The following is a 24,347-nucleotide window of genomic DNA, read 5'->3' on the forward strand; positions in this document are numbered from 1 at the left end:
AGACATTCATTTGCAAATTGCATTGTACAGTTTATCAAACAATATCATACTAATTCATATATTTAATATCACAGACAAACAGGTGAAGAGAGCTTAAGTGTGATCAGGAATGTTATATCACTTGAAAAGAGTTCCAGAAAAAAGCATTGCAAGCATGTGCATTCCAGATGTAGGTGCTTCAGCGATGTGGCCCTACTGATTACAGAACCTTTGATTATTATTGTTTATGTGGGCCTTTACCTGCCATGCTCATGAAACCCACGCCAATGAGTTAATTCCGACCTAGTGTCTTTCAGTACCAAATCGTCTGCAGATATGTGCCTGCCATCACCACAGTACTGTATGAAAAAGCTTCCTTCCTTGATTGTGAGAGTTTCTGAAATTTTAGTGAAATGCTCATTTTGTTCAAGTAACAAATCACTCCTGTGAATCAATCTACATGATATTTGTGTTAAGATGATGTGCAGATAGGGCAACATGGTGGAGCAGTGGTTACCTTTGCCAGACCTGGGTGCTATCTGTGTGGAGTTTGTATATTCTCCCATGTTTATGTGAGTTTCCCCTCACAATTCAAAGATATACTGGAAGGTTAGTTAGCTTCTGGAAAACTGGCCCTGGTGTGGGTGTGGATGTAGATGTGTCTCTGTCTGTGCCCTGCCCTGGACTGGTGTCTCATCCTGGGCGTACCCTGGCTTGTGCCTGTTTTGTACCAGTATAGGCTTCAGCTTCTCCACAACGCAATATTTGTATTGTACATAATCCAATATTTTTATTGGATTAGAAAATGGGTAGATGTTGTGTAGATAAGTTAAGATAAGTAGATAAGTATGATTACCTGAAATTAATCATGTTCCTTCCAAACTTTTAAAAGGTTTAAATTTATGAAGTGGTTTCAAAGATCTCTTATTATACAATATTTTTGTGTCACCATCAAGTTAAATTAACAGACGTTTTTAGCTTTCTTGTATGCTTGTCAGAAATGGAACTCCAGATCAGAAAGAGACTTCCTTTCAGCTGTTCATTGGTGACATCAGACATCACCAATGAGAAGGAAATGGTTTATAATAAACACTGATAAACTGAAGCTCCTGTGGGCTGACACAGCTGTGGTTTTTATGGTTTTAGCTGCTGTTTTAAGTTTCCCTAGACACTTAAGCCTGCTCCAGCAAAAACAAATGTCTTTGCCTAATAGAAAGGTCTACCATCATGTTTTGTGTTGTGAGTTGGGGACCAATAGAAAAGTTTTCAAAGTGTCCTGCAGGAATACAAAGCACCTTTGTCAAAATCCTACCATGAAAGACATACTACTGTCATTGTTTATAATGTGATCACCACAGCTACAAATAGTCAAGACTAAACCACAGCTTATGATGTAACCAGCAATAATCTTACATACACTAATTCATGTCTACTTGTGAAAAGTTATTTAGTCTATATCACATAATAGATGTGGTTATTTTTTGTTTGCACTTTTTTCTAAAGAAAATATTGATGATAGTTACCCTTCTTGCTATTCAGATTTGTAGGGACCATTTATAACAGTGTATTTTAATGTACTCATGTAATTGTGTTTTCGTTAGTCAGAAACCTCTTACCGCTGTGCAGACTGGAACTTGAAGAGACTTTTACTGAATTATTTTCTTAAATTATTTAGGTTGCAGGATGGGCATATTTTTGAGCAATGTTAAGGAAAAACTGGAAAATACAAACATATAAATTCAGCTTTTGAATTTACCCACAGGTACTGACACATGTTTGCAGGACTTAAAATCACAGATGTCTCCAGCTTAACCCTACCTCATGCCTGGGCTCATTCCTAACTCAAAATGTAGCTGATCCCAATCATCCCGATCTTATATTAACATTATGCCTAGGTATTCAGTTTTATTTTCCTGAATTAAAGAAAACATTGACAATTATTTATTACGAGTTTATGTGTTTTAATATGCTGTTAGACATTAGTAAGAACTGAGGAGAACGTTTGTTTTTTCTGTCAGTCCTTAATGTTTAAGTTCAACAGAGAAGTACTGTATATATCCTTGGCTGTAACTCTTAGAAGTGGTATTTGACACCTTAAAATAGTAAGTTTAATACATTTTGTTAAATAAATCATGTGTAAAATGCTCCATGCTATTTCTGAAACTCCAGAACAGAAAATGGATAGACACTCAGGAAAGGCTGCTTCTGGCAGCTACACACTATTGTGAAGACTGGAGTCCTTTTAATTCCTTATGGGCAAACAGCCCATTCCATATTAAATGAGATGGATGGGCAGTTTGCCCAAGGTTTGGAAAAAGGAAGAAGATCAAAATGTAAAAATACGATAAAAAAAACTACTTTTTATCTAAAAAATATTTAAGAACATTTAGAAGATGTGACAGTTTATTTAAGTGACCAAGCTTGAAAGGAGGAAAATGTGTAAAGGATGAAATGCATTACATTTTCTTTAATTGCAACATGTAATGATGTTCAGATGTTCATCCCAAAATAGGGTCTTAGATTACATAACTATCTGCATCATAAGTAACAAGTATTTTGGAAAAAAGCTTGGTTTCAGAAGACAGCCCTGGGGTGCCCCGTTTTAAACACCTGGTACTGGGGTGTTAACTAAAACAAGTGATAAGATCAGTTTTGCCCGTCCCACGTACGAAAGTGCAGTGCACTCCCAGTGCACTCTTCTACCAGGAAATAAGGCTAATTTCACACCGCCTGCTTTCACAGCTTCAGCACCTGGATTACATATTAAGAGATAGTACAGCTTGGAATGTTTGCCATTACAATCAGGATTTCATCACCATGTTATTTGGATCAAATTTGTCTGCTGTGAATTTTGATGTATTGTTAAGGAAGATGAGCCATGTAAAGGTTATGTGAATTGCAGACTGAAGAAGATATTTCCTTTTGCTATTTTTGACTTTGCTTGAACTGCAGCTGTTTGTTATCCTCTAGGCATTCTCTGATTCCTGATCCTTTTCCATTGAAGATTGAATTTGAGCTCAGAACACATTACATCTCACTAGTTGGTCTTTTGATCTTGTAAGCCATGACTTTCATACAGGATATAGATCAACATATCCCAGATCAGGACTCTTCAGCATGTGGCCATTGTTAATCCATTCAATTATATTCTGTACTTTCTTTGCTTTTTAAGAGGTTTTATGAGTTTAACAATGCTGATGCACAATGCAAATGCTAGGTTTTACATCGATATCTCATTGGGTACAGACTCTGTAATGTTGTAATGTTGCTTATCTTTTAAATAGGGAGAAGATAGGTTTATTTAAGTAGTATTGCTCCTTAGCATAATAAAATACTAAGTTTAGGTCATGTAATTTTATAAAAACATCCTATGTCCAGTGTTTAGTATTTGAGGTGCATTAAAATCGAGCTGTTTAGGAATGTATGAAACTAATGGTTCAATAAGAAGTGACAATGTCAAACAATGAAGGTTACCATGCCCCACTTATTGTTTTAGAAAATTGCCTGGCTGGTATTAGCATGATTTAGTGTAGTATGTCTGTTAGGGAGCGTGTCAGCCCAAGACCATGACATCATAACATCAAAGATTCATACAGTGACTACAGCACAAAAATGTCTAGGTAGTAGCAATAAAGAAGCAAAAAATCAATACACTTGCGATGCCTTTAAAGACAATTTTGACAAACGAGAGACAAAGTCACTATTTACTTTGAACCATTGAACATCTGTAGTGGTGGCTAAGAGAGGGGTAGAGTATTTTAACCATAAATTAGTTTTGCCCTTGACAGACCTGATGGTGTCTGAAGATATCGTGGTGGGTGATGACTATGAAGTGGGAGGAGTGGAGTGGGAGTCTCCTTTAATACAAGAACCTTTGTGCAGATTGAGGGCACGTTTACTGCTCAGTGACGAATATACAAAGGTCCAACTGTTCTCGTGTTTCTGCAAGCCAATGCAAAGGTGTCATACTGTGCTAGTGTTATATGATGGCATGACTTATGGCATGTGTCTTGCCTTGGCCAGCCTTTTGTCCTGACCAGGGTTCAATAGAACATCTGTGGAACCAGCTCACCAGTGCCATTAACAAGAGACGTCTGTAACCAGTCAACCTTTGTCGTCTGGCCACAGATACAGAGGAGGTGTGGTTAAACATCCCACATGTCTGTCCAGACACTGATCAAGTCTATGCATCAGTGCTAAGAATTGTGCTAATACTCAGGAAGGTCATACCCAAAACTAATTCCATAATGTTTGTCATTTAGATTTACTAGGCTGAACAGGATTCACTGATATGGATTTGTGTTCACATGATATGTGTTTTAGTGTGGTATCTGTGTTTAATATGTTTGATTAAATGTTAAACCTGAATGTTGTTTCTTTGGTGCATTATTATGCTTGCCATGTGTGCATAAAGTGTGTTTTATTGCTTTTTAGTACAATAAACAAAAATGTTGTCAGCTCAGATGGTAAAAACAATTTGCTTTTGTTTTTTGGATTCTGAAAGAGAAGAGTATTTTAACTGGATTGTCTAAAAGACGTTTCTTGCTCATAATGCACAAAAAATGAAGACTCAAAGCGTCTTTCTTATTTGTGTGTTGTGTATGTTGTATGTTGTCTGTTTCCATTAAGCATATGTTTAGTAATTGTCTGTTTCCTAAACTACTCTTCTCTAACATGACATACAGTATAATATCATGGTGAATCTATTGCCTTGTAACATACAGTAGATATATGCACACCTTACATGAAGGAATTTTTCAAACGTGACCACGATGGATATCCCTTTGCTTCAAATCTGGCAGTTTGAAAAATAGAGTTGAGGAAGCTGGGGTTTGGAGAGATGTTTTTACTGGCTTTGAGCAAAATGTTCTGTTCCTTAATTTAGGTCTTCACTGGATCTAGAATGAGTTGTTTGTCCTTTGTAGTGTTACATTGTTTTGCATCGGGGATTACTTAAATGATATGAAGTATTCTACATTAAACCTCGGAGAGAAAATATGTTTTAGGTCAAGGCTAGTCAAATATCATCCCTTTACGATCCATTCTAGTACAGGATTTGCTTTGTGTGTTAAATTAATATAATTATTTCAGTTTTATCATGGAACAGCTAGTTAAAACCAAGACTTGTATTGGAATGAAAAAGAACATTTATTTCCTTACCCTTGTAAACCTAAAAAGTAGTATAAAATTCCAGTGAAGAGCAAAATTAGCTGTTAGTCCCAAAGGTAGTTCTAAATAAGATGAAAGGCAAGCAACATAAGCCAAATCTCCACATCATGAAGGCCTGTTAAAACCCAGTGTAGGGGTCAGACAAGCAGGCTTAATCCTTATGCCCATATAAAGCCTCTTAAAGAGAAAGAAATGCAGTCAAACCCAAGCTTCACTGTGACATTGTTTCATTTGCAGGATGACTCACTTATATAATACTGTTCGTAAACGGTTAATATTGATCTGCAAAATTTGCAACACAGATAGATCCAGATATGAGATAGATCTTGAAATCTGAATCCCAAAACATGAAACCAGGAGTGAGGCCTGTGGACCTATTATTTCCATGGGAACTGCATGGAGGTAGAGAGCTAAACATAGGGCACTATAAAGGTTTGGGGGCAGATCTTCATCACACAGTGGATTGTAACTGGACTGATGCTTATGTATAAAAGAGGAATTTACCTTATATGAATAGGAGGGGCAGGATGGTGGGACAGTGATTAGCATTGCTGCCTAGCAGCACTGGGGCCCTGGGTTCATTTTCTGAGGTGCTATCTGCATAGAGTTCGTATAGCATGTTCTCCCCATGTTTGCATGAGTTTCCTCCAGGTCCCAAACTCCAGTTTCCTCCCACAGTCCAAAAACATACTGGTAGGTTAATTGGCTTCTGCGAAAATTGGCCCTGGTGTGAGTGTATAGTCTGTATTAGTCTGTGAGTGCCCTGCAATGGACAGGCGTCACACCCAGGGTGTGTCCTGCTTTGCGCCCATTGCATGTCAGGATAGGTTGTACTGGATAAGGCAAATAGAAAACAGATGGATTAAGGTGGAATGATTCTTAAATTGGCTGATCTGTGGTATGAAAGTCAATTAAGTGAATTTGTAAATTATTCACCAAATACACATCACGGGTTAAGTCTTATTATTCAACAGTCTCCTTGCACACATGCTCATTCACACATGTAAGGCTGCAATTTCACAAGCCCTTGTAGTAAAATGATGTTGGCTGGTCCCACAACCATCCTTCACCGCCACTTGGACCCCATTCGTTATCATTGAAGTTTCTGTCTCTGGGTTTCCTGCATCAGGCCAAAGAATGCAGCAATACAGTGCATCAAAGAGCCTGGTTTTGATCTGTTCTTCCAATCCTGGTACCTTGTCTGGATCTTGCACCATGGGATTTCCATCAGTTTGCCCTGTTGAGGGAAGTTCTGTGCAGCTCACTGACCGGTCAACATCATTTTATTTTGACAGTATCCTTTTTCCTGAATGGTGGGTGAAGTGTTTGGATGTTCAAAAAGATTAAATTTAAAAATGTCTTCCCCACCTGTGAAATATATTTCATGGGTAATTCACAAATTATCTTTACTGACTTACCTTCATATTTGTATGTGCGCACAAAAGGCAAAAATCATGAAAGCTGAAGCAGCTCTAATCAAAGCAATTTTGTATAACTCCCCTGTGAAGAAAAGGAAGTGAAACTTTAGTGCACTGTTAAAACAGAAGGTGTCAGCTGAAACTTGATATAGTAGTGTGCTGTACTGATATGTGCAGATTTCCAGCTGGGTGACTAATGAAATGATAGTACAGTAAGTGGGGTATCTGTACTGAAAAGACAGTTTTCACTTGGAACTGCTTCAGACAAGAAAATCTTCATACACACTGAAACTAGTGTGTTAAGAAAATAAACCCATAGTCCAAATTCTAAGCAACTCTTAGTCAGATTAATAGACTCTTAGAGGCAGAGCAAATGGTTGTCCTGAAAAACATCAGTCATTCCATCACCTCCTATAGCCAAAACAATGTCCAGAGTTCAGTTCGGTTGAAAATTGGTCAGGCACATGAAATGTGCAGTTCAGTCCCAGATATCATTACCTGCAGAGGACTAACATGTTGTTCCATTCGATGTTCCTAATATTTTAGTCAGTTAGTACAAATACAGGTTTAAGTTTCTTCTTATCAAAATTCAAAGCCTGAGATAGCATTGCCTCCTGAATTCACTGTAATAAAACATGTCCCTGTATGAGGCTTACATTCAACTGTGCATATTGTTCTCATTACTACTGCACACTTGCCATCTCCAGTAGCCTTTCCACACCCTGGGGCAGCTTATCTCTTTCAGTGAGCAGAAGGGCCTGTAAACAGCAGATGCTTCTGATATACATGAAGTATGCAGACTTAAAACCTGCCAAATGCCCTAAAACAGAGATTTAGGTAAAGGTATTCTGATTATTGATTTTTTTTCTTTCACATACTGATGCGCACTGAAAATGAAAGTTTGTTTTACATGAGAAACGCAGTGGACACTTCCATAATGTCATGTACATTTTAAACAGTGAGCAGATAGGTGTGCATGTTATTTGAATAGTGACGCTTCCTGTTATAACAAAATACTGAGCGGATTTCTTAGAAATGTGTGTTTAGAAATGTGTGATATTTGAGATGAGGTAAAAGGACCAGAATTAGCCAATTAAGAATCTGGATAAATAGCTGAGCTGTAGAAAAAGACATGATTTTAATTAAAGCAAAAATTTCAAAAATGTACAGGTGCCCAATTTGATTAATGAAGGCCACTTTGCTATCAGCATGGTAGAAGGGAGTCTGCGTGAGAAATTGCCCGGGGAATGAGATGATCTCCATGAACAATTAACAGACTAGTCCAGAGAGCACAGAAACCAGAAAACCAGAAGCCATGTCCTGAAAGACAGAGAATCACCACAGCAGCCCAGGACCATCACAACTAAATCTGCATCATTGCCTCATTGTATCTTCTCATGAGAATGTTCTGTATGCTCTCAGGCTGTCCAGGGGTAATGTGGTCTGCTGAGAGAAAAAAAAATCACCACCTCCTGTGTGCCAGACGTGACAGTTGAAAGAGTGATGGTGTGTCCTAGTCACCCATAAATTATGTTTTGTCTTTGACAGACCTGACAAAAAGGCAGTGAATATGGAGATGTGGTGGTCATTATGCTGACATTTGGCTTTTCAGACCAACCAGTGTAACAGTGGCAGTTTGATGTTGTGGGCAAGAATCTACTGTGCTAAATAAGTGCTCAACAATAAAAAATCCCCAAGCAAGCAGTTCTTGCATTTCTGCAAGCCAATCCATGAGGCTTGATTTTCCACCAGGCCACTGTAAATGGCACAGAGCATCTTAAAGAAGTGACGTCAGCCCTCTAGAAACTTAGACAGTGCAGACTTCATTCTCAGCAGTAAACCTGGTCTTGTGGCACCGCAGAGTTCACCACTGTTTAGGGAGTGGTACAAAAAGTATTGAGAACATCCTATGGTGTCCCATTTTGTGAAATTACAAAATGATGCATTCACATTTTAAAATGAAGACTTCTAATGATAAGATAAAGTACTGTAACTTGCAGCAAAAAATAAAGAGAAATACTTAAGCAATCAATATGTTTATGCTATTTTTTACCTGTGAACTCAATATTTGGTGAAAGTTCCTTTGGCAGCAATTTTAGGCACACGTGTTTCTGAATTCGTTTCCAATTATCACTTTTACTCACCAACTTGTTGCAATTTTTGCCCTGTGTTCTTGGGAGATTTACTCAAGCTCTCTCAAGTTGCCTGGGGACACGTCATACGGACAGTAGTTTTCAAGTCTTTCCACAGATTGTCAGTAGCATTTCAGTAAAGTATTTGGCTAGGCCACTCATGGGCATTCACTTTCATATTCTTAAGCCAATCCTGTGTAGCTTGGCCTTGTTCTTTAGCTTTTTGTCCTGCTGAAAGTGTCCCAGTTTTAAGTCTTTAGCAAACTGTTTTTTGCTAGTATTGCCTGGACTTTGCTCTGTCCATTTTTCTTTTAATTCTAACCAGCTTTTAGTCCCTTCTGAGGAAAAGCATCCCCATAGCATGATTCTACCCCCATCATGGATGACTTTAGGTATGGTATTGACTGGGTGATGCACTGTGGTAGTTTTGCACCAATGCCAATTAGTGGTATGATGTACCTTCCATTTCTTGATGACTTAGGAGACTTTATTCACAGGCAAATTCAGAGACCCTAGATATTTTTGCCTGTCAATGACTTTATCCCTGACTTGCTTTGTGTGCAGTTAAGGTCATTTTGTGCACCTGATTTAATTTGGGTTTCCCACAGCAAAAGATTTGAATTAATTAATCTGTTTAATTCTTTCTGTTTTTTGCTTTATGTGTGTAGAGAAGGTTTTGTGTATTCAACATTAATTGCGACTTCTAAGTGTCATGACTGCGAGCTGAAAGCAAGCAAATGTGAAAACCGTGCTGAATACGTTTGCAAGGCACTGCGCTAGTGTAAGAGTATTGGGGTCTATGGAGTGGGGCTGTGCCTGCTCAGATCTTGCAAGCGAGCAGGGTGGAATCCTGGCAGGCACATTGAGAGCCGCACTCTGTGAGCTGTGACTCGGATTTCACAGGCAGAGTGCAGACCTCCCCCCCTCCCATCACACTAGAATTACAATGGCACAATTTCAAGAAATGCCAGCAAATGGAGACCGCGACAATCGGCTAACCCTCGCCATCTACATTAGCTGCAACTGCATAGGAAGAGTTGGCAGACAGTTCCACAGCATTTAGTCCAGAGGCCAGGGTTGTGTAAAATTGTGTCAGGGAGGTCATACACAATATTTGGTCATGTTTTCATTTTGATACTGTGTCATGTTTCATACTGAAATCATGATTCCTTGATCTCTGATTATCTTGATGTTTTTGTGAGGTTGGATGATATTTAAGTTTAGAATAAATGATTGAATCCCTCCGACATGAGTGACATGGGTTTATGTAAATGGAAAAAATTATTGGAGGAGCCATATCAAAATAATAAAGGTTTATTCTTCATAGTAACTTGTTAATCTCCTTAATGTTGTGGTAAATGTGATGCGATAAATAGATTTTTATTTTTTAGGTGACCTTCCGGACAAGAATCTACCACTGTAACATAAACAGCCAGGGGGTGATCTGCCTGGATATTCTAAAGGATAACTGGAGCCCAGCACTCACCATCTCCAAGGTTCTGCTGTCCATCTGCTCTCTCCTTACAGACTGTAATCCTGGTAAGGAAACACCTTCTCTAATGTTCACTAATCTGGGTATAGATGACAAATCACTTAAATTAATGTCCCTAATTTTGCACTGACATCCTTGCACTAACGAGGAAAAATGCAAAGACGTATGCTACTGTATTAGAAATTGATTAATGAAGAAACTATGAGTCCTAGTAATGTTCAAGTAGGACTGATAACATGGTTGAGGTGAGGGGTTATGGCACTAAAACTAGAAATAAAAAAAAACATTTTTAAAAATAGACTTAAACCAATAAGTTTAAATAAAGACAATTCCTTCGTACATTTTCAAATTTGTTTTAATGTGTTCATTGCATAATATTCTCATGGACACCAAGCTCTGGAATCATGCAGTTGCTTACATATGTGTAGCATACATAAGTGACTGGGAGCAGATGTGTCTTCCAGTGATGTTTTCTGACTGCATAATGAACCTGAATGATGACTTTTGTCTTCTGTTCAATACAACGTGTATAACCTGTCTCCTTAAAGTCAATGCTATTTGTCAGACTCAGTAAAGCTCAACAAAATACTGGTGACACTGCTTTTACTGTTGGATGCCTTGTATTATGTCAAATATATATTAACATAAAGAGACATTCTTCATGTACTTGCAACTAAGAAGTCAATGATGCCAGCTGAAGTAGAGAAGCTTTGACATCTTGCTGAAGATATCCACATACATTAATGTACATTAATCACCAGATATATATGTAAAAGTCATATGTAATCATTTAATATTATATGAGATTAGAATTAACCAATTCTGAGGTTAGAATTAATCACAAAGGTGAAAGATGGATTACAGTCTCTACAAAAGATTATTGTCTTTTATGTGCAGTTTCATTTTTATTTTAGAATGATTAATGTTTAATTTGTACCCAGCAGAGGCAATCGAGAAGTCTGTTTGCACACTTTGAAAGTCTGTTACAGTTTTCTACATATCTTTTTGTAACTGTCCAGAATTTTCCCATTTTTTATTCTACCTAGAAAACCACAATTCTTCTCATTTCGTTTAATTAATTTAATGTGAGAAGAATGCCCGCTTTAGGCCTTTGTATGTAAATATCTGTAAAGAGCTTAGCCTGTTCAGTCACCCTGAAGCTTGAGATTCATGGGAGTCCTCATTAGGAAGCAGTGAAAGCACAGAGAGCAGAATGACAGTTAATTAACCCTCTGAGGCGTTCATTACCGTGCTTCATGCCATAACCACACAAGATCTTGTCCAACCTGCACTTCTTCATTCGCGCAACCTGGGCATTTGAAGCTACAGTTTCTACACAGAAAATGAAATGTTACAATTGCTAATGGTCATTATACTTTGTTTGTGAGGTTTAAACAGCAGCACTAATGTGGCAATAAGAGACCAATGGCATAGTACAACAGTAGATAATATTGAAAATAGATTATGTTTTAGTCAGCTTACATTAATCGTTTCACAGTAGGTCTGTCATTACTTTGCACACATATCATTTTATTGTGACACTCTTAGACAACACTTTGTTTTTCCAAACCTTTAATAAATCAAATATATGTTCACAATGAATAAGTGGATCCTGTCATGATTTTCTGGAACAACCAGAGCCTGCATTAAATGTTAATTTGACATTACAACATGGTTTTTTTTCAGGCAGCCATTACACTGCCAAAACCTAACCAAACAGATCTATATTAAAGCTAGATCTGTAAAGAGAACTATTGAATTCTTTCTCTGAAGGTGTAAACTGCACAGATGTTACTTGTCATGTAAGTAAATTTCTTTAAAAAATCCTCAAAAAAGAAATCACACTTTATAATAGTATGCTAAATTGCAGTGCATTTTGTTAGAATAACACATGATTGTTAAATGTGTTTGGAAAGACGTTAAATTAGATGTATAAGGCTTTCCACCATTTCTCACTTTGCGTTCTTTAGACTTAACATGTATTAAGAAATGAAGAGGCATTTGTTCAGAAAGTGTGGGAAAAATGTATATAATTAATCAGTTGTTTCAGTGTTATGTCTGAAAAACCTAGCATACTAGGGATTTTCATCTTCAGTCTGTCTTTTTTGATGATACACATCAAAACCAGGCTCTCCTCTCAGATGAATACAGGAAAAAGATGTGCAGGGTAACACAAGACAAATTGATTTCCCCCGATGGCCTATTTGTGGGTTGGAATCTCAGTTCTAGTGAGTTGGAGATACTAATTACGCATGACTACAGATCAGACCTGAGCCTGCTCTGCTTCACCCCCAACACAGATGTGTTTTTATAGCACTCTTGTTCTAGGCATCTTCATTCAGCCTTACTCACAAAAGATAAAGGAGGCTTTTAATATAATAGCCACTTATTCTAATGGATTTTGTATAGCCTCAAAAAGCTGGTTTGATTGTATTGCACGTATATTTAGTCAGTAATATGCCTCTAAAGCCAGATTATTGAAGAAGAATGAAACCCATACAATATGGTTTTCTCACATTCTCTTTCACAGAGGGCCACTATTAGTCACCAATGGGAGTATTTGTCAGCATATTGTGGGAATCCATATCTCAGACCAGCGTGAGAATTTGTAAGCTATCCATTCTAGGCACTAAAATCCCTGATTGTCAATCAATCAAGGTAGTCTACCAAGTCATCATTCTCCTTTCTGCTGTTAAAGAATTTGAGTGTGGTTTTATGGTGTCATTTTTTGCTTTGAGGTCTTTCTGTCAAATGCATACAATGTCTTGTTTCTGAAAAGACAGTGAAGTTACTCAGTTTAGTTACAATATTAATATGATTTCAGGTCTCCGAAAAGTGTCACAGACAAGTGCCCTCATTCTTCCTAACCTGATGATGTATAAAGGAAAGGGTAGCTTGTTTTTGTCATCCAAAGGAAGGTATGATGGAAGGCTTAATAAATTTATGAATGTTAACTTGGAGGATGTTATCAACTGCAGTTAACTAAACCACCTCCAGATAACTTGTAAGTGTTGACTTCAATTGCATCGAACACAGTTTAACAGCTGGCTGCACCTAGGCATATATTAAACTGGTATTAAGTTAATTCAGCAGTTTCTTAGATCAATGTTTCCTGTTCCAGTCCTTGGGACTCACACCTGCTGGTTATTGATCCTGTAATTGAGCTAATCATATGATTAATTTGAACTATCATTTTTATCTTATAGTAATATTTTAACCAATTATTTTTCTTATCACATTAAAACCTGAATTTCTGAACATATGAACCAAGCAGTTTAGTTCAATGAAGTATTCCTGAAGTAATTAAGTTGGGCTAGACAGAAAACTAGTAGGTGTGGAGTAGGCATGACGGTCTAAAATTCAGTTCCTGCAGGGTCTGATTTCTTTCAGTTTATGTTGGAAGTTTATGTTCCAACCTGAGTGGTCAATTAAACAATTAGACTAATTATTTTCTTGGTTAGACATATATATTATTTTTCTTAAGGTCATTTTACTGTTGATTGTTCAAAACATTCTCTTTATTAAAGTTACATGTAAAACGTCTTGGAGCCTGGTATATATGTATTACCATTATGCAGTAAATAAATAATTAGATATATAACAGAGAGCTCCAGTGGAATAAAATCTAGAAGACTCTAGGCTTGAGTTAAGACATGATCTTGAGACTACTAAAGACTGACTTGAGAATTGAAAATCCCTGCAACATCATGTGCAGTAGGCACAATATATCATATGAGCAGCACTAATAAGGTGTACCCCAACTACTGTAAATTAGGTTACATGTAATTAAATGTAATTGACATGTTTGGTCTGATTTGACTGCAACATGATGCATATTTGTAATTTTTAACTGTCTGTTTTATGACTTTAATAAGATGGAAACAGATTTAATGTTTAAATAACCCTTTTCACTGTCTTTAATTGCCAATGTGTACATTTAGCACATATAAAGAAAAACCCATGGTGTATTTCAGGAGTATATCTTTAATTGACTTCTATTTAACAGTTACAGTATGACAGGAGGGACAGATGATGTGCTTGGGGAAAGATTAACCTACAGTATAATTTACCAGAATCCATCAGAGGAGGCGGCAAAGGACAATTTGTAAAGAACATCTGGAATGTGTTTTTCCAAACAAATCATAAGCTTAATGTACAGTATTAGTTGAAATAGGTCTTGCAAATGGACTCACTATTACTGAGGTTTATTAGCACAAATACACACAATATGTGTGATGTTTCCTCTATACAGAAAAGAATGCAGATACATTATTTAGAAATTAATTCAAAATATGCACCACCCTTCTTCTCTTGCTTCAATGATATTTTCCCAAATATGGTCAGATCAGTTTAACATCTGCATGTCATCTGATCCCCAGTTTAACTGTGCATTTTTATAGTGCATGTTGTATTAATATAGGGAGATGCTTAGGATTAATGGATTATGATCCTTATTAGCACCATATTAGCTGTTATGCTGTTTAATGTAGAGTTCTGTTCTAATTTCAGATGTACTTTGTAATGGACATACACTATTACTAGTATTAGTGTTGCATTTTAGGCCATCCTGTTACTGTACTTTCTATTTTGCCTTTTCATGTTTTTAAGCACCTCGTGCTTCTTTATTTTGCTTATCTTATTATTATTCCTGCCCTTACATTTCAATTGCCCTAGTGTCTAGTCTCGTTTCATTATAAAATAATTTTGTTTTCACTAATGCAAGCCTACAATGGCCTCCTGACGTCCCTCGAGGTCAGATGCTCACACCATTCTTGTGTTTGTTCACATAATGAAGCATTATCCAGGCTTTAAAGAAACAAGTAAAGGTTTATTCCATGCTGAACAGAAAAGAGACACAACGTGTCGGCTGTGGAGCCTTCTTCAGTTGTTACTACTTAAACTTGTTACTGCTTAAACATCTGTTATGCAGGCTTAACTCCATTTTCTTTTTTGGAAGTTAGGTAATTTTATGCATTTATGTAATAGTGGGTTTCTTACAGTAACAATAACCGTACAGAAAAGTGTGTAATATAAAATAATATGTACAGGGACTAAAGAGATAGATACTATGGCACTGTATGCTTTTCAGAAGATAAAGCTTAATCTGTATCACCATAACATTTGTTAGACAAAAGAAAGGAAAATATATTTATTGCAGGATATTGTGTTTAAGTATGGGCGTCTGGGCAATCTGGGTCCCTTAACTTTGTCCATATTGTGTCAGTGAATAATATCCATCAGTAAATAACCAAGTGTTACGCAAGTGACAGAGTGGTTTTATAGGATTGAACCCTCTGCGGAGGCTGGGTAAGTGAGTTGAGATATCTGCTCAGGCAGTTTGGTGTAGACAGAGCAAGGGACGAGATTCGAGATTCGTAATCCAAACAACGTGAGCTTGAGTCCATAAACCAAAAAGAGCTTTATACCGTAAGACCCAGCGAAGAAGCCGAGATGCAGTCCAGGAGTCGTAGTCGTAGAGAAGAATAGCTTGAGATCATTAATAAGTACTTTTATGAGAGATCCAATGGAAAGCCAAAGACATGATCCAAGAGCCGTACTCAAAAGGTAAGCCATAGTTTAAAACCAGGAAAGACACACAAGGCAAGTGCTTGCAGGAAAGGCGGAAGTTGAGCTCACTAGGTAACACCAAATACTAAGTAAGGTAGGTACTGTGGAATGGATTTAAGTACTCAGGCGAGTGGAGGTGTGGTGGTAATTGAGAGGTCTGATTGGTTATCTTGTCCTAAGCGAATCACGCCTTCCCCTGAGGGTTGAGGTAGAAGCTTGCGCACGAGGTATTCTCTGCTGCTGGGGAGCCAGTGTCGTAACACCGAAGAATGTTGGATTACAAAGGAATTGTACTTACAAAACCATTTGGTCTGTTTTGACTCCAAAACTGTATCCTCTTACAGATGGACAGGACAAATGATTTTTGCTGCACTTTATTTAAATTAGCATTCAGTCTTAATTTGACATTGTTTTGTGTTGCTGTGGCATACACAAAACGCTACTGACTCATTTCATATCCTTTGAGTGCATTCTACTGGGAAAACACTGCCAGTGTTTTGACTACTAAAATTGAATTCATTGACTGTTCAAGATGGTAAATAAACCCACTATGGATCTGTAGGGTTCCTTACTGGGCCTTGATGAGCACCTAATTCTGACTTATTTTCTTGTTTGTTGCAGCTGATCCCCTGGTTGGAAGCATTGCTACACAGTATCTGACTAACAGAGCAGAACATGACAGAATAGCCAAACAGTGGACCAAGAGATACGCCACATAAAAATCCACTACAGATTCCCCTTTTCCCTTCAAAGCACATTCACAAAGTGCATCCATAGACCACCCCTTCCCCTGTACCTTTTGTTTACCTTTTGGTGAAAAAAAAAACTGTCCTTTGTTCCTTGCTGACTTGAAAGCTTCTTTTTTATACAAAGAGTAGATTGGGATGTGATTTTCCAGTTTAATTGAATGTTGGAACTGTTATAGGAAAAAGCTTTATTATTATCCAGCTATGTATATGTGTGTATTCTTCCTGTTCGAAGTGGTCCCAGGAACAAATGCAGAATATATCTTATTTCTACTTTAATGTAGTGCTTAGAATTAAGTTTTTGTACTGAAGTCATTCATGGTGGGTGCATGTAAACAGGGTGGAGATTTGTATTAGTTTCAGCAAATGGTTTTTATGCTCTGCCTTTTGTTTATAAGGTTTTTTTTTTGTGTTTCCTTTTTTAAGAGGCTGTTGCTGCAGACAACAGAAAAAAAATGTATTTGAAGAAGATCTGCATTACAAAAATAATTGTAAATTTCCTAGCTACCTGCCACTTCTGACTGTGGATCAGTTTGTTGTACACTTGCATTATTAAGCACTCAATAAAACACTGTGGCTGAAAATACAGCTTTTTATGGTATGTCATTGTCTTTCATTCCTGTCTGCAGTGGAAACTTTGAACCTATGTAGATGTTACTGTACAGTATTGTTTAAAACTCAATGGGTAATTTAAATGTTTCTCACTTTTAGTCTCACAGCGCAAGCTTACCACTTCCTTAAATCACTTCCTTTTTAACCACACAAATGTGTTATTACTACAATGAAAGGTTTGTTATGCTGCTCCGTGTGCTAGTCTGAAGGTCACACACAACATGGGGACTTGGGCAGAGCTTCACATCCAGCAGAGCCGGCAGAAGAAACAGCTGGGCAACAGATCCCCGCGTCCTCAAGGAAATGTCCCTCTGGCTCTGTGGAAAACATGACAATATTGACTGTAAAATGGGTTACAAAATCAATGTGTGGTGCTGTTTAGCTATACAGTCCTTGACAACAGTAAGTACAACCTCTATGAACAGTCTGGTTTCCTAATCTTTGTCTTTATTAAACGTTTGCGTAACATTTCAAATGCAATCTTTGGCTGCTAAGCTGAAGCTTAACATGTAAGTGTTCTTCTGACGTGCTGGACTTCTTCCGCTGAAATAGAAGTTTGACTCTTTCAGCTTTTTTTGGTTTAAAAACTAATCACAGGAGTAAAGGCGAGAAGCTTCCTAACAGCTCATGATTTTTTTTTCTGAACAGAAAGATGCTGAAATAAAAGAGCAAACTGTAGAGGTGTTATACTGTATCTCTACAAAACACTCTTCAACATAATTTGTAGACTACATTTTATTTGGCTAAAGGTCCTGAATTAAAAATGTTCTGGTTCCCCTGCTTCAAGCCTAAAGGGGTGCAACCCTAGGCTTCAAGCCTAAAGCAGGGTTTTTTATTGTATTTTTTTTGTCAGGAATGTAAATCTAAAGAATGATTTAATGGGTGAATTGAATTTGAGATATTTGAGATTATTCGCAGTTGTGAAAATGAACAATACTTCTTAAGCGTTCTTAATGTATTTGATTGAAAGTTTTTTTTGCAATATCCAAATGTGAGATAGTTTGTAAATTTGTTTTAAACAGTATTCTAGTCTGGATACAAAGTAAAAAAGACTCCAAACTGTGGTCAGCAAACCTCTCCGGTCCATGTAGCCATTTTTATCTGTGAAGTGCCCAAAGCTACTGTCTCATCTTTTAATTTTACATTTTTGGATTATTTAAGTATGTGAAAGATGAGCCTGCCTGTGGTCATGTATTTCAGGTAGAATAGCTTCTGAGCTACATGAAGCTGGTTCACAAGCTCCACTGGCATTCCAGGATTCACAGCAGAAAGATCAAGCCAGCTGCTTAAGAGCAAAGCTGATGCCTCTCAGATGCATGCAGCCTGAAATGTACAGATTCATATGCATATTTATAAATCCTTCAAAACTGACCTCCAGAATGTGAACACTTGCAGAGACAGCACTAGACATGAAAACTGAGGTAATATTTTAAGGTTACCAGAAGGTTATTAACATTCTAAATGCAGTTTGCCATGATTTACACCTATTGGTGATAACAGATCAGTGTCTGCAGTTCCAAGATATGAACCATCTTTAGTTCAGGAACTAATATGCAGTTTTGACTAAAACCTTTAAACTATCAAAAGTTCCCAAAAAAGAAGCATCAGGTGTTCTTTTGGATGCTATAACTATTGTCATGCATGTATCAATTTATAATGTATTAATCTTAACCAACTTAGTTTCTTGTTATTTTGTTATTGTGATTTATTCAGTGTTTTTTGTTGTTGTCATCGCATTTTGTTTTTACCCTGGCATTTCCCTGTGCTGCAGCACCTTTAATCTCCGAAGGTTTTCCAGTGATTACTGCCTCTTAATTGCTTGAGACAGCACCCAACTCTGTGCTTGTAATAAAATTGCTTTTTTCAGCTGGGTCTCGGGGGAGCAGTGTCAAACATACTGAATAGCCAGACATCAATAAGTTTTCATTTAAAGCAAAAGAAAAAACACACATAATAATCAGTGATGTTTGAAATGACAAATTGCTTTCCATGGAAGGCCATTTATAAAGAGATTCTCTGCTTTAGAGAGGTTCTCTGCAATATAAAATACACACTTAGACCTGAAAACAAAATAAAGTAAAGGAGCTTCCTTATTGAGAACCCAGCAGAACAATATCTGTGTTACATTTGCCAAGTAAAAGGTTTTAAAATGCAAGTTGCCTGCTGCAGCTATATAAATAATAAAAGGTATTGAGTACCTGGTCACTGGTATAGTACATAATGTTTTGAATTTTTAGGAAGCGTTGTACCTGGAACACTAGGTTTGACTAATTTTATTGTAAGACTGGCAATTGCAAATGGACACAGAAATGAAATGATTTGATTTAAACAGTCTGTGAGTGAGCGTATGTTTTGTTTTCTTAAATTGTGAGTAATGCTATCCACATCTCAAGAAGGTGCTTTCAATTTTAAGTAACGTTTTGTTAAAATAAAATGAAACAAAGCACTTTCAAACCTAATCATTTTTCACAGACCACAGAAAATGACCTAGTTTTGAAATTCTCAGGGCTCATTTGAAATGTAAAAGCAATGAAAGGGGTTTCCCAATTGGACACAATCGCATATAAAGAGTCAAGGAAAATGACAAAGCCCTGCTGCTCTGAATGGCACAATACCCATTGGATTCAAGACCATAAATACTGGAAATATTCCATCCCAGCTACTAATGTTCAGCCCTAGAAAGCATTTTGGATAAGACTGGAAAGTCTAAGGTGATAATTTCAAAACAAATTATTTCCCCCACAATTATACTTGTGAGTGAAGTGAATATATATTCTGTGTTAATTATTTTCTATGTCATTTTATTCTGGATTGTACACTTCTGCCATATATTTTAATTTTGTTCATATTTACACTTTATAAACTGTGCCCCAACTCTTTTTTTTATTATTTGGCTTTTGCTCATTTAGCACTTAGGAAAATGTAAACTACACTTCATACTTCAGACTCAGTGAGAACATTGTCTTTTGTGTTTCATTTCATTTTAAAACCATCCAGGCATTATTTTGACCAAACTTTTTATTCTGCAATAATATCAAAGTGTTGCAGTTGATACTGAAAGGCATGGAAGTGATCAGTAATCATTTCCATATTTCATTTGATTAATATCTGTAACTCCTAGATATTATAGTGTCCTCCAAAAGTATTGGTACAAATAATTATGAAAAAACAACATCTGATAAATGCAACTCCTAAATATTTGATTTTTAAGAAAATGCAATTAGGTTCTACTCTCTTGGCTCAATTTACCAAACTGGTGGTTTTTAACCTCTTTATTTTGAAGAAACAGAAGTTTGGGGCTGTAGGCTGACTGGAGTCTCTTGCTAGTCAGTTGTTGTTGTGGGATAAGTAGGTACTCATAAAGGAGCAATGAACACCAGAGCAATCTTTCTTGCTTTGACCTCTGTAATTGGAGTCTAGAGTTGATGGTCAAAATGAAAGCCAAAGAGCTTTCTATTAAAGAATTCTAAAGAAACATAAATTGGATATACTAAAGTCTAGAGTTTTAAATATAATAACAAAAGAAACCGCAGGTATAATTACCACAAAAAAAAAAACATCTGCATTTGATGTCAGAACAATTACAGGAGCTGCCAAGGAAAACTGTATAACAACTGTCAGAGAAAACACCACAATCTCCACAGCATAGATTTGAAGGTATCAAAGAAGATAGTTTGCAGAAAATTGAGACAGCATAATTATAAATTCTATAAATTTCATGGACTGATGTAACTGAACATTGCAGAATCTTGACGTTTACAGAAACACTTTGTGTACTTATATAGAAGAAACTCCATACTTGAAATCCAAAGACTGACTTTTACACTCTGAAATCTACTTCAAGCAAAGGTTTTGCCATATGTATTGTTGTGTGAAATCATTGGATTTAAACATGTTTTTTGTTCTAGCAAAAATAATCAAAAGTAGGTATGGAATTACCTAAAAATAAAACATCCTAACATTGATATAATCTCAAAATCACAAAATTGGAAACTCATTGTAAAGCAAAAATAATTGTCTCTGCTGTCCCAATATTCTTGGAGGCCAGTGCATGTACAAAATCTGTAGAAATATTCTTATTGAATTTAACATAATATACTCTTATTCTTAAATATATTGTTACTTTATATGTTATATAAAGAAAGAACTTTGTAGGTGCAGCATTAGTTAAAGTATTATTTTACTATAAAGATGGAGAATGTGCAAAGTTTATTCCCCCAAATTATCTGCTGTTAACTTCTGAGTTATTCACATTCACATTCACATAACATTTAAAACATGACTCAGGAAGCTTCATCCTCATCACAACCTGCGAGATTGATTGCTTTTACATTTTGCTAATAAATATTTCTGAAAAATATGATAACCTTGATAATGTGGAAAAATAAATAAGATTGATTTGAAACACAAAAGACAAAAACTGTCTCTGTGTCTAGAAAAAGATTTGGGAGATACAAATTCAGAGTACAGCGTTCAATATAGCTGACTGCAGAAGGGGGATAACTGGGTTGATCTTAGCATATCTTTGTAAAAAATGCCTACCGAGCAATAGTTTTCACCAACCAATGTCAGGTACCAGAGTGTGATCAAGCCTGACATTCTGACCAGACCACAGCAAATGACACCTCCTTGTGCCTGCATGACAAAATTCGTCACTTTATTTTTTCATAGAAAAGAGCAGTGCAAGCATTACTTTTCAAACATTGTCGTACTACTCTGACTGATGTCATTTTCAGCATTTTGGCTGAAATCTTGAAGATTTCTACGGACACCAAACTCTGAAAAAGTGTCTCCATAAATATTTTGTTAACATAGCATATGCTTCTAAAATAAAAGTATAAACTACCAGATATTCTTGTTGAAGCAGGTTTGAACTTATAACATTTACTAATTAATACCTAATATTCTGCCTATGACTAGACATGACATTTCAGCAAGACATATTTCTGGAAGAGCTAGTTTCACCGAAACAATGAGGAAAGCCACACGTTTAAACTGCTAACCATGCCTCTCAAGGGTGGTAGGTTCTTCTGAATGTTGCTCCACTTTAAAACACATCATAACTGATGTAATAATGTGCTAAGTAGAATAAATGTGTCATTTTTTCCTTCTTTTGAACAAGGTGGTGACTAAAACACAGCTATAAAACCTTCATGTAAAGTAGGACTGAAGCTGTGTGACATTTCTTGTGAAAAGAGCATGACTGGTCTATTTCCAGTTATCTACCTATACTTTTGCCAGCCATGAAAATGATGAGCATTGCATTCATAATATAACAACAATAAAGAGCCTTGCTGCTTCGACAGTATCATAAATAGAAACTGATACCAACGTGGGTGGGAGTTTCTGTAAAATTCATCAGCTTAGGTAAATAGCCTACAGCACAGGAAATAAATTGCCATTATTTGATTGACAAAATATCACAGGACTGTAAATTCTGTTTCCCTTAAACTAACATTATAAAATACATTTATGTGAGGTACCCACATGAATAAAATACATCAACTTACTGTTGCCTCTGCAAATGGTCAATAGGCATTATCATAAAGTTATGGTATAATTGTTTAACACCATGAACTCCAGTGTGCTCCTGTACAGTTATGCACAATGGTAAAAAAAAACAGCAACTTTCCTGCATGCCAGACATTCTGTTTAACAATACACATGACCTGTTCACTGAATATTTCTGCACTACCAGCAAAACATAACAGACATAAACTAGAAGAAAAAATCTCCAATGTTCCATTTGTTCCTGCACTTGATGCATCTTAGTCTCACTGAAATATATTTTCAAGTTTCTCTCTCATTTTTTCTGATTGTATTATTATTGCTGATGTTCATGCTGGATTTTGGAATGCAGGTTAATTGTGAAAGTAATACACACATCTTTTCCACTGCTGTTAATTTAAAGGACTATAGCATGTTGTATAAAGAATATGATATGAACCCATTCTGTTAGAATGATTTTTGCCATGCAATAATTCAGTGCTTTGATCTTTCTAATTATGGTTTATTGTTTAACATGGAGAAGCCTACAGGTGATATAATTACAAGATCAAATGAAGGCAGCTTTTAAATGCACTATATCTCTGAATCATCATTGTTTTATTTAATGCAACATATCGATTCTCTCTTCCACTTTTCTCTCACTCTTGCTTATATTCTCTTCATAAGAATGTGATTGTTTTGATTCGCTCCTTCTTATGAAGAGTTTCTGTTTCATTCAAGACAATCAAAAAATATTATTTTGAAAGCATTAGATCCGTATTCCAAATGGAAGCTACGTACAACTTCAGGGTTTTTATCTCTCCTATAAAGGACTAGAGTTTCCACAGTGAGTGTAATTAATCTTTTGACTTTGCACATATCTTGGTTAATAGGGATTACCCGGACCTATGAAAGCACCAGATGAAGTAGTCACAGTTGAATGAAAACCCTTAACCTTGCTCTGCTGAGGGTCCCAGCCCATTGCAAGTTATTTTTTTTCATTAGGTTGACATTTTATCCATTACCTGTCTGTGCAGAGGGAACAGCTTAACCACACTAAATGAGAAGAACTAGAAATATGAAAAATGGCAGCTTAAATATTTTTTGATGAAAAGCATGTCAGGTTTTATATGAGGTTCGGAATCGAATTTGCCTCGCATCATTAGAGACAATTGGTTAGAAAATTAGGTTTATTTAAAATTCAAATGCTTATGCAAATGACCCCATCAAAGTAACATGTGAATGGTCTGGTCCTCGTGTGTGAGAGGTGATCAACTTACAAAAAGAGTCAGGTAGCCACTAAATGACCAAGGGTGGACAACAGATGGTGTGGGAAATAGGTGGCAACAGCAGACTAATGCAGCATAACCCTTTGTCTCTTGAGGCCCAAGGTCAAGTTTGAAACTAGTCCAAACGAAAAGAACACTGTGGTCTCAGATCCTGAAATCCTGAGTGGAAGGCAATCTGCATTCTAATTTGCAGGTTGTCGGGAAGATGATACAGTAATTAAGTGGCAACTCGGGACAAGAAATTATTACCACTCTATGCAATCCAGTTCAATTTGTGCAATAATATGATTGAGCTACAGTATGTGTCCATAGATTTTAGGTGGAGTCTCCAAGTCCAAAGCAAGGAATCAAGTAAAATATATGCATTATTTCAGTTATATCAGATATACAGTTTTATAAGTCCATTTTAAGATCATATTTATGCGATTATCTGCCAACTTTTTATTTATTGCTGT

The 24,347-nt window shown here is 36.6% G+C and overlaps 1 protein-coding gene and 1 long non-coding RNA gene across 3 annotated transcripts in view; both read left to right on the top strand.

Moving 5' to 3' along the window:
- ube2e2 (ubiquitin-conjugating enzyme E2E 2) overlaps positions 1-17,092 on the top strand; it is a 139,669-nt gene extending 122,577 nt beyond the window's left edge. The window contains exons 5-6 of one of the 2 annotated variants that reach the window (XM_015357410.2): positions 10,090-10,237; positions 16,931-17,092. In XM_015357410.2, coding sequence (XP_015212896.1) covers positions 10,090-10,237; positions 16,931-17,025 — 243 coding nt within the window. In that variant the 3' untranslated portion in view covers positions 17,026-17,092. Of the gene's footprint in view, positions 1-10,089; positions 10,238-16,379 lie in introns of both variants that reach the window. The other variant, XM_006635765.3, reaches the window with a different exon arrangement.
- Positions 17,093-17,292: 200 nt separating this feature from the next.
- On the top strand, positions 17,293-19,448 carry LOC107078621 (uncharacterized). Its single transcript, XR_001479568.1, has 2 exons — positions 17,293-17,518; positions 18,317-19,448. It is a non-coding gene; the product is annotated as an uncharacterized lncRNA (long non-coding RNA).
- The last annotated feature ends 4,899 nt before the right edge of the window (positions 19,449-24,347 follow it).

The sequence above is a fragment of the Lepisosteus oculatus genome, chromosome 10 (assembly GCF_040954835.1).
Source record: "Lepisosteus oculatus isolate fLepOcu1 chromosome 10, fLepOcu1.hap2, whole genome shotgun sequence".
Classification (NCBI taxonomy): domain Eukaryota; kingdom Metazoa; phylum Chordata; class Actinopteri; order Semionotiformes; family Lepisosteidae; genus Lepisosteus; species Lepisosteus oculatus.